This window comes from Lonchura striata, chromosome 10, assembly GCF_046129695.1.
Source record: "Lonchura striata isolate bLonStr1 chromosome 10, bLonStr1.mat, whole genome shotgun sequence".
Classification (NCBI taxonomy): domain Eukaryota; kingdom Metazoa; phylum Chordata; class Aves; order Passeriformes; family Estrildidae; genus Lonchura; species Lonchura striata.
Window position 1 is genome coordinate 20,258,582 of NC_134612.1, and position 15,853 is coordinate 20,274,434.

Below are 15,853 nucleotides of genomic sequence, written 5' to 3' on the forward strand. Positions count from 1 at the left end.
TAAAGGCAGATTGGGTTTTGTGTTCCAGCCTTTTCCAGAACAGACTAAAATAATCACTAAATCCTTCAAGCAGCCACTGAGCTGACTGAAAGACACCTGCCTGCAGGCGAGACAAAAATTTAATCACCATTTTTCTTAGAAAAACAATGAATTGATGGATGCAGCAGCTAGTGACAAGAAGCAGTTTGGAGCTACTTACGCTCGCTGGAACTCTGGGATGCTGAAAATGGCTTGCATGACAGCATTGAGGTAGCAGCTATTCCCCAGGTTCTTCATGCCTGTGTATCCTGGGCCATACATGGGCTTGAGTTTCACACCAGCTTCCTGAATCACTTCCCATTCTGAAACTCTTGGCTTTATGTCATTATCTCTTAGCCCATTCTCTGTCTGAAAGCAACAAGATTTTCATCTTAGTCTCTTTAACTTCTGCCATAATTATGCTGCTGCCATCAACTTTGTGAGCTGTACTCCAAGAAATGAAGAGCAAGGGGAGGTAAATCCTGCATGTAGGGGAAGATGAGGGTCAGAAAGCCAGCAGTTTGTTCCTCCAATGCAGCCTTAGCTCTTCAGCACAGCCACTGGCACTGAGTGCTCCCAGTCGTGACCTCAGCCCCAGCTGGGAGCTTCACTTCTCTCAGGCCTGTGACCTCAAGCCTCAGCACCAAACACTGCATTTCTTCAGGTTTCCCATTTCATTTATAATGGTCAGGAATAGCTGCTGCTCTACAAGCTGCTCATAACAAATAAACCGCATGAAAAGCTGCAGATCCAAGAACTCTTCCCTTCTTTCAAATGGTAAAAGCCAATAATTTGTGACACTGAAGTTTCTCCCCTTTACAGTCAGCCTTCAGCCTGTAGGTGCAGGTCACCATAGTGTCATTTACTGCTGGCACTGCTCTGTGACTTCTCAAAGAATTGTACAGGCAAAGGCCAGAGGTGAAACCTTTGCAACAGCAAAGACTAGGTTTTCAAGGCTCTGAGTAAAACAGGCTTTCCAGAATGATTCGGATAAAAGAAACTTTTTCTCTATCATTTCAATTATTCTCACCACTTGGAAAATGAAATACACTTAACCAGTAGCAGGTTTGTTCCTTTTTAACATTTTCATGTTCTCCAGGCAATGATACTAGGTTATATGCTTGGGTTAAAAAAAAAATAAAACCAAAAAACAAAAAAAATCAAACCAAACAAAAAACCAACACAACCACAGAAACCACACCTGCCTTTATAAGCATATCCCATTCTGATCTCCTACACCATTTAAAGAGAACTGGAATCAACATCCACTAAAACACAAGTTATTAGAAGCACTTCTTTACTAATACAGACACACACAGAGAATCCTTTTTCCCCAGTCCCTTCATAGGATGTCACGCCTTTGACATGCTGTTTTCTAGACTTGAGAGAATGTTTTTTTCTCATTTTTATATATTTTTATATATTTTTATATATTGAGAAAACCTAAACTGAAATTTACATAACTTTCAGCCACTTTTTAACTTATCCATTGCTTAGCTTTTTGCTAATGAATTGTATCTGTTCACACATTCGATAGGCTTTCCTTCACTCACTGTAATTAAATATTCCAGACATTCTTTAATTGAATGAGGTTTTTCATCTTGAAGACAAATGGTACATCACACAGGAAAAGTGAAATATGTAAACTAAAGAACACAAGGTACCTCTTTCAGAAGGGAATTTCTGGATTTGAGAGCAATGATTTACTCAGAACTCAGACAACAATCCCCACATTAGCTGGCTGAACTTTACAAAACTGAATAGTGTCATAACAGTCTGAAGGAATCACAAATAAGCTACAGGTGTCATTCTTCTGCTGTTTCTCTCCCACCCCCAAGTGAACAAAGAAGTGAACAACAAGCTAAACAAAAGATGGATTTCCTACCACTTGCATCTGCAGCATATCAATTCCAAAGTGTGCCAAATGTTTTGCTATATGTGGATCTAAAACCGGCTCCTCTTCATCAAAGGAATAGACATCTGCAAAAGCAGAGAGAAACCAGTGAGCCCCAGTATCAAAGGCTATCCCCTCTCCTTGTTTACCAACACTGCACTCTCAGCACAGGGCTGCCCATACAAATGCCTTGTTCATATTCTCCAAGTTTGGTTCTGGCCAGCAGAGAAGTGCACAGACAAACACATAGCTCAGTAAATATCTTAACACAATCACCTCAAGCACTTTCCTCAAAAGAAATTATATGCCTCCACAGTGTTAAAACCTAAAAACATTTATAGGGATCACAGTATTTCCTCTCCCCAAAATAAGCAATTTGTAGGGAAAGCAAGGAACAGGGCATGCAAAGCCAGCCCACATTTTGAACATGACAACAAGAGATGATGAATTTTTGTAGAGCTACTAGATACAGAAAGATCCATTAAAGCTGTGAGTGTATCACACCAAATCACTACTGACAATGGTATTTTAATTTTTAATACAGTTTAAGAAATCCATTTTTGCCCTTTTCACACAGAGATGCAGAAAGAACAGAGAAATTCTTTATTAGAATAATGAGGGGTTTTTTTTTGATTACACACCACTGAGTAGGACCTCCAAGATTAATCTAACCTTGGGGTTTAGGGAGAAAGGCTGAGTTGCCTTGCTTTATTGTACAGGAGATTCAGATTTCAGTTCTCTATGACAGACCTTTATAGCCTTAAGCAAAAGCTCATAAACATTCTGGCAGGGCAAAGTTCAGATTGTGAAGGGAAGGAGTATGTCTAAGGATGATATTTTCAATATGAAACCAAGTTTAATAAATCCAAAAGAAGGACAAGAATATTGAGAGGAAAAACATTCTTTTTTTAGAGTTTACCTATCAAGTCCTATAATGACACTGAGTTCAGAACAGGTTTCACCCACATGAACAAATAACAATAAAGCTGTAGGCATCATACAAGGCTACAAGTCGTAAGACATGCACTTGTAAGACTTGAACAGGCTTTCCATCCTTTCTCTCACCAGTTCTCTACCTCTGTAGTCAATGACTGCTTTAGTGTCTCCTCATACCAAAATCCAGAACCCCTGTGCCAGTCTCTCTGCATTTTCCCCAGGTAAATTCCCTTCATGCCCAGCAGTTTCTCACAGTGACCTTGCTCCATAAGACCAGACCTAGGCTGACAGAGAAAGCTTAGCCAGAAGAAAGGAAGAGAAGCAAACACTGGAGGAGATATCTGGAGCACAGATAAAGGCTGTTCACAGCACAAATATCACTTCTGGAAGCTCCTCACCCTGGCCTCTCCTGGCAGCCACAGACCCTGACTTTGACTCAGCCCATCCCCTTTAACAAAAGGCATTCTCCTGATGTCTGCTAGTACCAAACCCACACTGAAATGAGTGATTGAAGGTTAGCCAAGAACTCAAACATGAACTTTTAACATTGACCAGCCCTATGGAAAACCTCTCTGGGCAGGGAGCTGTGCTTTGAGCTGTGCTGCCAGCTGCTGATCAGCCAGCAGATGCCCCACTAACACTGCTGCCCATGACCTTTGTGGCATGTGCGTGGCTGTAGCTGCCCATCTGCTGGAATTGCAGTGTGTGGTAGCAAATGCACCCAGAGGACATGACTGTCCATCCACACACACACACATCACAACGTTCCATAGCAGTCTGGTGAGGTCACAGCACAGCCAGATGATCCCAGAAAGTTCAAACCCCCAGTGGAGTGAGATTACACAGCAACTGAGATTGGGTGACTGCTTTCAGTGTGGAAGCTTTTGATATTGTTTTCCCTCTGCTCTGGCAACTGCAGAGAGCAAATCATCTGGGACTACTGGCCCAGAGCAGCAGAAGTAGAGCATGAGACTAATATTGTGCTCAAGGCCAGCTCATGCCTTCAGTGCTTTCTGCTGTGTAGCTTAAATTCATGGGAAAAAGACAGAATTCACTTGTTTCAAAAAATCAAAGACAGAAGATAAGAGCTGCCAAACACAGGTGTGCAATTCTGTCACACAGACTGTGGTAGATGAGGAATGTAGACAAGTCAGTGAATGTGACACGAAAGAACGTGGTGTCATTAGAGTGATAAAGGAGAAAAAGGGAGGAGTGAAAGGGGGGAAAAACCCACCAAGATAAATCTGAGACAGACAACACAGAATATTATTAAACAGAGAAAAAAATTCATAGAATATGCTGAGTTGGAAGGGACCCATCAGTATCATCCAGTCCAACTCCTGGCCCTGTGCAGGATGCACAAAGAATCCCACCATGGGCCTGAGATAGATCCCATCATTGCCCAAACACATCTTGAACTCAGGCTTGGTGCTGTAACCAGCTCCCTAGGGAGATTTTTCCAGTACCAAAACATCCCCTGGGTGGAAAATTTTTTCCTGATAACAGTATTTTCCTGATAATAGTCTTTATGATTCATATTATTTTAAGAAAATAAAAATGTAAATGCTACTTGACTTCATTCTCTTCCACAGCTCAAGATTTACACCTGTTCTGACTCTGCAGACATCTCTCCTTACATGGTAACAGGTAACACCATTCCTAAAGAAAGAAGTGGCTCAGGATCCCATCCCTGCTGTGTCCTGTCCGAGGTAAAAGGGTGGAAGAGAAGCTTGGTTCAATCTCTGCCCTGATCCCAGATGTGTCTGCTGACAGAATGCTACAAAGTGGGGCTAACACCTCAGGAACCTTTCAGAGTGTGCACAGCCCAGATTTCTCAGGGCAAGACAAAGAGCTCTCCTCTGTGTACACGTGGGGTGAGTGTCAGTGGAATACTGACACCACCTCCTTCTCCTTCCCACTGCTGTGAAAAAGGAATAAATTATGTCAGGGCAGGGACCAGTGATTATTACTCCTGTACCATCATCTCATCACCTTTAACCCAGGGAAGCAGAAAACAGACAGATTTTGTGTCACCATCAGCCACAGAGCCTCTTTCCTGAAGCTCATCTATCACCCAGCCCCATTGAGGGGTTATGTGTACTACAGAAATATAGATCAGAGACAGAATAATTACTGAAAAGGAACAAGGAAGGTTGGGGGAGGGAAGACTTTTCTATAGGGAACCAAGTAAACATCATCCAGAAGAACAAAGGTCTGTGGAGAACAGCTGGTGCCTCTCATTCAGAGGGAAGGATGACAGCCTGTCCTTTGTTATCCCAAAGGCCACATAAGAGAGGAAGCAGCTGATCAGTGGGAGGCACAGGGACAGAAGCCATAAGGAAACAAGTATTGCTGCTAAAGATGGGAAAGAAAAGAAAAAATTCTGAAAAAAACCCACTACAGACTATCCTGTTTGTTGCGTAGATGCAGTTGAAAGCTACAGATGGGAAAATCCTAAACACCTTCATTAACTGAGAGATTTGGATAGAAATCACCCAAGGTCGGGCTTGTGCAAGGAAACAACATTCCATCTGGGAGAGAAAAAAAAATGGTTTTTGCTTAGTGTTTCTGTGGCACAGCTGGTTGAATCTGACTACAGTTGCCGTTCCTCAACATTGAATAGGACTCAGAAAACCTCTCAACTGATGCTTGTTAAAAAAAGGGGCTGCTCTAAACAGCAATTTTTCATCTCTGTAGTCATAAGCACTGAAGCCAAAATATAATCATGCTATGTGTTCTTCCATTTTTACTTCTCCATGCAGCTGCAACAAAAGATCTCTTTGCTTACGACTCTTTCAGCTCCTCATGTTTTTATTCTATCTAATCCTCACACACCATAATCCCCTCTGCAGCAACACTGCAGAACATCCCACTTGGATAATATGCAAACAAGGATACAGCTACAGCTTTTTTCCCCTCTCAAGATCATCACACATTTTACAAACGAGCATCACAGCAGCCCCATGAAGATGAGTGTTCATTAGACTGTTTCAGCAACATTTCGTTCAACAAGCAAAAAGAGGATTTTCCACTATGCTTAAAAAACCCATACATGCTATTACAAACAGACTTCTAAATTTAAAAAGATCATTACCCTGTTGTTGTTTCTTTGTTACAAAAAACTGAACCATTTATCCTAGGAATGTAGCAGAACTAAAAAATATTGTTTCTCCAGTGCCTTGTTTCAGACTAATACCATTCTTGTTATAAGCCTAGTATTATGCAAACACGCCAAAAATATTAATAGAAAATATATAATCAGCAGATAAAACAGGTATGGGCTTTCTCAGAACGGAGTGTGTGTCACTCCCCTCAACCCTGATCAACATCCACAGACTCACAGAGTTTCCTTTCACACTCTCAAACTCTTGCACTAGAAGCACAAACCCAGCTGGCAGTAGACACACACTGTCAGCCTCCTGCACAGAAGGAAGCTGATCCCAGAGCTGACCTGCTCCATCAGGAGTGATGGTTCCCAGCTTCACAGCCAGGGGATAGCCTGTCTCCCTGTAGTGCTCCGTGGCGTGCCCGTTGCCCCCGCTGCCGTCGAAGAACCATTTCCCGCAGAGCACGGAGCCATCCGTCAGGTTCAGCCACAGGTTCTCCCGCAGGTCACACCTGCAGCACTTCCAACCACTGCCAGACAAACAGGGACAATCAGCAGCAATATGTAAGGCAGGAGGCAGCTCTGATCTCCCATTCAGGCCAAACCAACCCACACGTCCAGCCCAGAGCCCAAGGGAACCGTGGGCTGAGTTCCTGCCTTTAGTTCAGTTACCCTGGACTGAATTAGAGAGCCTACGATGAACAAACCTTGTTGCCCTCACCTGGGGGGAATTCTAACACCATTGTCTAACTGTACAAGTGTTTTAGCATGTTTAGATGCCTGCAGCTCTTCTTCCCAGGAGTCAGGTTCCTGCTTCCTGTAGGGTGATTTTGCACTGAGCAGTGCATCACAAGCTATCGTCACCTGGAAGACAAATGGATGTCAGTCAAAGCCTGACACGACTCAGTGACTGGACAGAACCTGGCATTCAGCCTATTGCTAACCACATACAGAACTGCTTATCAGTAGGACTATTTATATACTCAAATATGCATCTAATCTTCTAAACTGTCGTCATTATTTTAGCAGGAGAGTAAGCGCGTGTGCTATGTGAGCTTTCCTAGGACAAGCTGGCACCATAATAAGGGAAGAAATACAGGAGATAGAAGGAAATGCATGAAACAAAGGCAAATATCACTTTTAAAAATGACTGAGACTCCATTATAGCTGGTAAAGAACAATTTTTATGTTCAAACAAGCACTGCACATAAGAAAACATAAGTCAACACCTTGACAAAAACAGAAAGAGGAGACAATTCCTATGACCATTTCCACACACTCACTGACCAGTGCTGGTAGCTCTTCTATGTTGGGTAGTGAGATTTCATAGTGATCAGGAAAGAGAACAAGTTTTGCTTCATCCTCATATTCAAAGTCATCGCTGTTGAGGTCACTGCTTATCTCCAGATCTGGAAAACAAGATGGGCAAAGTTAGGAGATTGTCCCATGATCAAGGTTCTAGAACTGTGACAGGGGTACCACTATAAACATTGCTTGCCTGGCATCAGCCAGCTGTTTCTCTAGCTAGAAATATTGGTGAAACCCTGATCCAAACTAAAATCTCACCATCCTTCAAGAGAATGTTCTGAGGACCAAAATCTCCACTTAATGCCATCCCAAATCACAGGTACAGTTGGTTTGGTCTTTCTGCAATCAGTGCATTGTTGCAGACATTGCATTCTGCAAAGCAGCAAACAAAATTCTGCTCCTTTTGGACAAAATCAGGATGCCATACTGCTGTGCTTTTTACCCAGAATCTTGAAATGCTATAAAGCATGGAGACCAGGTTGCACTGCACATGCCCAGATTGCAGAGGACAAATAAAAAGAGCACCCCATATTTTCCAGATCACAGACCTGTCTGAAACGTGCTGTGGCTCCCATCCATCTTGGACCTGTGGCCTTTCCTCCCATAAAGATGTCCATGGCTGGAAGTATTCCTGTGTCTCATCCATAGTCTCAAATAGCTACAGCAAGTGCAGTAACAACATCATCCCTCTCTTGCTATCTCCACTCTTTAATCAGGGCAACTATTTATTTTAAAAGCACTCATTAGCTACTAAAGCTTTCCTTTGAAGATCAAGCCTTCCACCACAGTGTTTGTGTACATTTTCCTTCCAGTGTAAGAGTGACTTATTTTCTTAAATATGAGTCTTAACCAAGCAACATCAGCTAAAATGTTTGCCCAGAAATATGTGGACACAGAGAGAAGGAGAAGCGTACATTGGGAATTAAATGGCTAGAGTTTGTGTCTCTAGCTTCATGAAAAAATATAATTAATAATTAATTATCACATAGTGACAAGACTGAGTAAAACCTTGTTTTGTTCTCCCTAGAAAAATTAAGTGAAAACCAAACATGCAGATGTCAGAAATCTTGCAAGATTCAACTGCAAGAATTGCCCAGGCAACAATGGGGTTTTCTGGATCCTTCTCCCATCTGGACATGTGGGATCCACTGTATTCTGATGTACCAGTCACTGACAGAATAAGATTCAACCAAAAAATGAGATGTGTGAGCAGTAGCCAAAGCTGGCTCTTAATTCTCCCCCTAGTACAAGCAGATGCTTAATGAGTCACTCAATCCTAAACGAGCATTGGCAGCAACCACTGCAGCCTGGGAATGCCTGAAATCTCAAATGTATGTTTGGGAGAGAGGTGAGGATGACAAAAGCCAGATTCAGAAAACTCAGCTCTCTATTTACTCAGAGAGCAGTAACAGATTGAGCAACAGAAATGATAAAACAAGTATCAAAATATATTTTAACTTGACCTGGAAAGAACAGCTCTTGAGAGGAACATCAACTCTTGGCTCACCTGCTGCACCAGCCAGCCCTGAGGTGACAACACCCATTCTTAGTGATTTCCAGCAACATGAACTCTCTCTCAGCAGCAACCAAAAATAGCCCTTTCTCATCAGCTCAACATAGACACAAAAGCAAGAACATTTTCTCACACTGAATGCATGACATTTTTAGAGAATGTATTAATTCGTTACTAATTCCCCAAATCACACCATTTTCATGATGATCCCTCACTTTACTCCAGGCTTCTTTCTTAGTCTGTATTACAGTCCTGGGTTTGATACAGGAGTGAATCTCCACAGCTGTAGTTTTTAAGAGCTCTTCTGTTCTGTGGAACAAGGACACTGAGGCTCTCCAAGCTGATGGTGCACACGGCAACGCATCTCGGGGGATTTTCACTTAATGCCAGAAATCTGATGGCCAGCACAACAAAGCCAAAAGTACTGACCACCTGCTGAACAGGAGAGAGGCTCTCCAGAGAGGATAAAAGCTCATGTTTGGGGGCAGTGGGAGCTCTGGCAGGGCTGTGGTCACACAGGGGCCGCAGCCGCCAGAAGGAACCTGGCACCCGCTCACGGCGCCCCGGGCCCTGGGGACGTGTGTGACCCGCGGGTCCGCACTGCCCTGTGCTCTGGACAGTAACTTACAGCACCCTTACAGAAACAGCAGCGATGTGGCTGCCTGTGCTCAGAATTTGGACACACACTGCAGCTCATCTCCCAAGGCAGACAGCAGCAGAGACTTCAGCGCTGCTGCCTGACCTGCAGCTGAACCAGCGATCCAGGCAGCAAAGACAGAGAATCCTATTAGCAATCGTCTGCTGTCATCTAAGGACTTCATACGCTTGGGAGCACCAGCCTCCCGTGTGCAATGGGCAGGGAAGGGAATTTCCTTCCCACCTGCTCAGGCTTCATGCCATTCCTATCAGCAGAAAAGCAGAAAACAGTGCCCCACCAGCACAGGACCCTTTCTGCCTGGCACACCAATATGGCAGCACCCACTCGTCATTTTAAAGGATGCACAAAGCTTCAGACCCGGGAAACACCATGAGGATTTAAAATTCCCCTCTTGAAGGTGGCCACCTAAAAGTGGTACATTTCCACCCAACACCTACTCCCTCTGACTAGGAATTAAAAGGCACTGCCTTTTCACTCTGAAGACAATTTCCCAGGATCCAGGCCAGTAAATAAGAGTGGATGGACTTCTAAGATCACAGACTGAAATCCTTCCATACAGGTGACCATATAAACTAATCCCTTTTAGGGACATTCAGAAGGACCCCTTAATGATGTCACCTGAAAACACCCAGATCACCACTCATATTTTTAAATTTTGGCTTGAGAGACATAGCTGTTAAGTTTAGTAAGAAATTGTACCTGCATTTCGTTTTCCGTGCCTGTGCAAGGGCCAGCAAGGCTGAGATATCATGAGGGCAGAAGGAATAAAAACAGATGACTGTGACTTTAGAAGGCAATGGAGCCCACACTAAATGTGGACAGAATTTGACCCTGAAGCCACTGGGCATCCTGTGCAGTCTGCAGGTAGTTTATAGTGCAGAATTTTAGGAAGGACTAAGAGTAACTACAGGAAAAAGGAATAGGGTGAAATCTACATGCAAAAGGAGCATATTTGATTAAAAATTACCACTAAAGACACTGAAGAGTATGAACTTTCAAGCACAATACTTCATCCAAAGTTGTTTTGTGATCAAGGATGCTCTTCCAAGATGCACTGTGAGGAGAAGGTAAACAAAAGGGCTTTACTCAGTTCTGAGACTGAGCCACAAGACAGCCAGCCAGTTTGCAATCCTTCCAAGGAGTGACAGCTGGATGGTCATTGTTTCCCTTCCAGTGGAGTAACACCTTTCTGATGCCTTCTGACAGCCTCAGTTCAGCTCTTTGGCCACCAAAACCAAATATCCACAGGTTGTGTTGTGTTGGGAGGGCAGGCAAAGCAAAGCAGCAGACACCTCAAAGCAGAGGCTCAGCTGGCACTGTTATTTTGGGGGAGTAGAGTAAATGCACTGCACCTCACAAGGCATCACTGAGTGATGGTGAGAAGGTGCTGCTGCTGAACTGACTGAAAACAGCAGCTGGGAGACACCACTGTAATGGAAACCAACCCAGCAGAGGGGAAGAGAAGGAGTGGATGTGGCCAGATCAGATTTAGACAAGTTACCAACTGACTGCACTAATAATAGGGGCATAAAAGACTCCAGACAGGACCCCTGAACAGGATTTCCTGCACATGTGGATGTGTCTGTGTGCGTGTGAATGGGAATGCAAATGTGAAAATTGAATGAGGGTGTTGACTAGCAAACCTACAACTAATTTTGAAACCCTAGAAAGACATCTTAGGAATCTGGGCTTGATCCTGCTCTTGCTGAAAGCAATGGACAAATTTGTATTTACTTGGGAGACCTGGGTCTTTAAATCAAACTATTTCTTCCTGCCTCTAAATAATAGTGAATTGCAGCAGCAGCACTTTGCAAACTATAAGCTACTCCATTAAGTTGGTTTTTTTTCAGGCAAATTAAAAAATATTAACTTCATCAGATGAATTATAAAACAGAAGAATTTTTTTTTTAAATTTTTTTAAGTCATAACATTTTAGTTTTCAGAAAAATGAAAAGTAAGACTTTCTACAAGGATTATTTGGGGGATTCACTACTTGTAAAAGAACATTCAGGTTGCTTGCTACATCTCCAAAGCATTATGTTGCTCCTATTACAAGGTAGGACCTCATCCCTTGCATTTCTGGCACAGTCACATGTTAAGCAAGCAAAACTTGCTTAAACCATGAAAATTCAAATTCAGATCTCTTTTGACAGCAGCATTAGCCTGTGTTGACCTAGTCTAATTTTCACAGTTCTACCCAAACCAGTAAACTATTAAGAGTCTATTAGTGTAAGGTATCTGCTCACCATCCTGTACTCAATTCAAGCATACATGACAAAGCTAAAAAGCAACAGCTAATCAGTCCTACTGCTGCTGCTGGGGAATATGCACTGTCTTACTGGACTAAATTGCAAAAATATTGTCAGGAAATGCTTAAATTCTCCTACATCGCAACTTTTAATTTACATATACAGCCACTCTATTTCTGCTTACTCACATAAATCTAAACTTTAACCACTCATGGTAAAATCCTCTTCAGAGGCTCTCCAAACAAAAACATCCTTACTGCAAACAGGGTTCTGCTCCTGCCTATGAGACCTGGGAGAACAAAGTGAAGCTGTGGTCAAATCCAGTCCAGGCACTCTTAGGAGTGGTCTTTACACTTGGAACAGTAGCCATGAGTCCATCCACTGCCATCAGCAGGGAGGTGCCATCCAGGAAAAGATCAGCAAGTTTGCAAGTTCTCCCAGACTCTCCAAGTGGAAGTTTTCCTTTCCAAGGTCTGCTGAGACCTGCTGTGTGTCACAGATACTCTTCCCAGCAGCAATCACAGATCTGCTGACAGAGCTGTTCATCTGAGGACTTCAAAACACTTTTAATTGATGGTCTGAGTTAGCCCTGGCTTTGCTCAAAACAGAGCTGCCACAGCTTGCTGCAGGGGCAGATGATGCTCTGGTAACCAATCTGAGACAGGACATCTGTCTAGGGACAAGTTTTATGACAGTCACTCTGCCAGCTCTGTGTAAGCAGGAGTCCAGGCTCTGGCATGGACCCACAGATGCTCAGGAGGAGGGCACCAGAACCAAGCAAAAGTGGGGTGATCCCTCAATGCAGAGTGCAAATATCTGCCTGAGGTGTTTTGTTTGTTGGGAATTAGGGGGAATGGTGTTTGCTAGTTTGGTTTTGGAGAAGGAAATAGGGGGGAATACTGTGTGTAGATGCAGTTTCACTACTCAAAAGAGAGGTTTGCTTCCTATTTCTAAAGCAAAATGATAGAGAACAAAATATAAAGTGTTGCTTTACTAGTGTTCCACTTAAAACCTCCCACTGCTGCTGAAGACTGAGCTGACATTTCAGAGAACCATTCACCCCATCTCTCTCTCAGAACCACCTCTCTAAGCAGCAACAGGTAACTGGGACCACATCCCTGTGCACACACAGTCCAAGCACCTCTCTTGTACTCTTTTCATCTTTCAGCTACTTCATCCATTGTTTAGTTACTCAGTAACACCTTAAAAATCACTTTTAGATTTAACTCTTAGGTAATTTTAAATCAGCCAGCAAATTCTGTTTCTTCAGTTCAAGCCCTTTTCAGACCACTTACATTGCATTAATTCTTCATAATTAGAACATTCTGAAAGACTCTGCTGGTAACTCCTGGGACAATATGTTCAGGGAGACTCTGCTGGTAATTATGGTAAAAATTTGACCTCCAATCCCTTCAGCACAAGAATCTTCCCCCAATTCTGCTACCCCTTTTGACCAGAAGCTTGTAAGATGATCACAGTACACCCCATTAACCAAGTTTTTCTTATTCACACAAAAGGCACTGAATAAGAAAGACAGTCTGCTTTAAATATCACCCCAAATTCCCTGAACCATTGCACAGCCTGAGCCAAAGCTGTCATGTCCACACTGTCTAGCGACACCTAAACCAGCCAGATTAAAGGCAGTTCATACATTTCAATAAACAATGCTGTTATGCTTCCTGATTACACAGAACACTCACAGCCAACACCCTCCAGCCTTCTCCAAAGAAAACCAAACCAAAACGTGCCCAGAACTTGATGCACATGTGCACAGGCAGACACACTTTGCTGTGAATCTTTCCACATTTAGGGAAAGATAAATATTGCAGCTGAGTGGCCCAAGCAGCCTGTGTTTCTATTGCACTGACTAGAGAGCAGCAGTGCTAGAAAGCAATCAATGAGCATCCAAAAGATGTTTTCCTAATACTAAGGAGATTGAAAAGGGTTTAGTATCTTTAATAGTTTTACATCAAAGAGGATTATAATAAGCAATGTAATAAATGCCCAAACTGGATTGACTTTGTACACAAAGCTTAAATCTCTGGGCCTTCAGGGAATTATTGATAGACACGTAGGAACAGTGGGATGCTGGAGTTAGCCACTGATCCTTGTCTGGTTTTGTCTGCCAGGGCAAGCCCTACCTGGCAGATCACATACCTGGGTTATACCAGGCAGGATAAATTCAGGATAAATGGGCCAGCAATGTGCCCTTGTGTCCTTTAAGAAGGCCAGTGGTTTCCTGGGGGCCCAAAAAGGAGATCATCCTCCTCCTCTACTCTGCCCTGGTGGGGCTGCACCTGGAGTATTGCATCAGTTCTGGGCTCCCCAGCCTGAGAAAGACAAGGAACTGATGCAGAGGGTCCACTGGAGTGCTACAAAGATAATTAGGGGACTGAAGCATCTCACTCATGTGGACAAGCTGGGCCTGTTCAGTCTGGAAAAGAGACTGAGAGGGAATCTTATCAGGGCACAGAATATCTTCAGGACAGGTGTCAAGAAGGTGGGGCCAGATTCTCTCTAGCAGTGCCCAGTGACAGGACAAGGCACAACAGGCACAAACTGAAACACAGGAAATTACATCTAAATAAGAAAAGCTTCCTTACTTTGAGGGTGACAGAGCACTGGAACAGGCTGCAAAGAGAGTTTGTGGAGTGTCCTTCTCTGGAGATATTAAAAATATGCCTGGATAGGACCATGTGCAGCCTGTCTTACATGAACCTGCTCCAGCAGGGGATTGGACTTGATTATCTCCAGAAGTCCCTTCCAACCCCAACCATTCTGTGGTAGTGCCCAGGGTCACAACGAGAAAGACAGAATTAAAACAACCTGTTTAGATGAGATCAGCAGTTCTGAACCAAGGAAAAATACGCTGAATTAAGAGATAAAACACTAAATTTTGCTAACCACCCCTGCTGCTGTCACATGCAAAATGCTCAAATCAGCTACCTGTCTGTGCTTTTGATTCTTCGGCTCTGAACAAGGACAGGAATAATTTTTTGTTCTTGCCTTTAAGCATGGCCAAAACCAGTAACATCTGCTGATCCAAAGAAGTGGACACAATGCTTTTGGAAGCATGGAAATACTGCCTCCAGGAACAGAGCAGACCTGATACCAGTTTACTTCTAGCCAGCAGGGGCTGCAATGCAGACTGCAGTAGAACAATAGACCAGATGAGATACATTTTTAAAAGTGCATTAGATTCCAGAAGTGCTGGATTAAATGGTGATAGATCCATGTCCTAAACCCACCCCAGTGAAACTGCACTGCCCTCAGGAGCTCCCTTGGAACTGCTGCTCAAGACCTACTCACAGGGAACAAAATGCTGATGCACAAGGGTGGAATTTGAGGATTTCAGCGTGGCACATCAGAGAGAGTACCCTCTGCCTTTGTGCTGGCATGCCTCAGTGACAGGAGCCTTCAGGTGTATTCAGAAGATCAGCAAGAACAAAATCTGAATGTGCTTTTGTACTTTGTATTTACACTCATGTTGCTAACACTGTACAAGTACTGCTGCACTGCAGCCAGCTTTGCTTCTGAACCAATTATTCTATCAGCATCCAGTGACAATCATGATTTTCAATGTAAACTGGCAGTAAATGACATTTAGAGCAGCATCTGTGATGTAATGCTCTCTTCCTACAAGTCTAGCTTTTTTATGACTCATTTTCAGTCCTTTTTCTTTCTCAGCCTCCTTGCAAGACTTACTTACACTAACAACAACAATTTAATCAATCACAATCTGCAAAGGCCTGTTAGGGACACACTCCACAAATCAAAGCAATTCCAACACAAGGTCATTCTATTGTTTCTCTTTAGTTGTAAGAGCTGGCAATTGTAAAGAAAACATTTCACCTTTTCATTACCTGAAGAAAAATTCACTATTCACTATTAATACAGAGACAATAAATAATAGATGAATTGGAGAAATACCACAAGCTGTGGGAGAAGAGAAAATACAGACTTTTCATCACATTCTCCTCATCCATATTTATGAGTCCCTCAGGTTTTCTGGGTAATAAGAATAAATGGATTTTGGATGATATGGGCATGGTAAGAAAACTGCTTTCCATGAAGCAAGGGAATAGAACTTATGTGGAAATAACAGAATTAGAGATGCTCATGATGTATGTGCAGTTGCATTCACTACAGGAGAGACCACAACATCACTGAA

General features: G+C 43.1%; 1 protein-coding gene across 1 annotated transcript in view; it reads right to left on the reverse strand.

Moving 5' to 3' along the window:
- USP13 (ubiquitin specific peptidase 13) overlaps positions 1-15,853 on the reverse strand; it is a 49,636-nt gene that overhangs the window by 19,487 nt on the left and 14,296 nt on the right. Inside the window, exons 4-8 of the mRNA XM_077785726.1 lie at positions 7,242-7,363; positions 6,676-6,818; positions 6,300-6,484; positions 1,904-1,998; positions 200-387 (exon numbers count right to left, since the gene is read on the reverse strand). Of these exons, the coding sequence (XP_077641852.1) occupies positions 200-387; positions 1,904-1,998; positions 6,300-6,484; positions 6,676-6,818; positions 7,242-7,363 (733 nt within the window). The remainder of the gene's footprint in view (positions 1-199; positions 388-1,903; positions 1,999-6,299; positions 6,485-6,675; positions 6,819-7,241; positions 7,364-15,853) is intronic.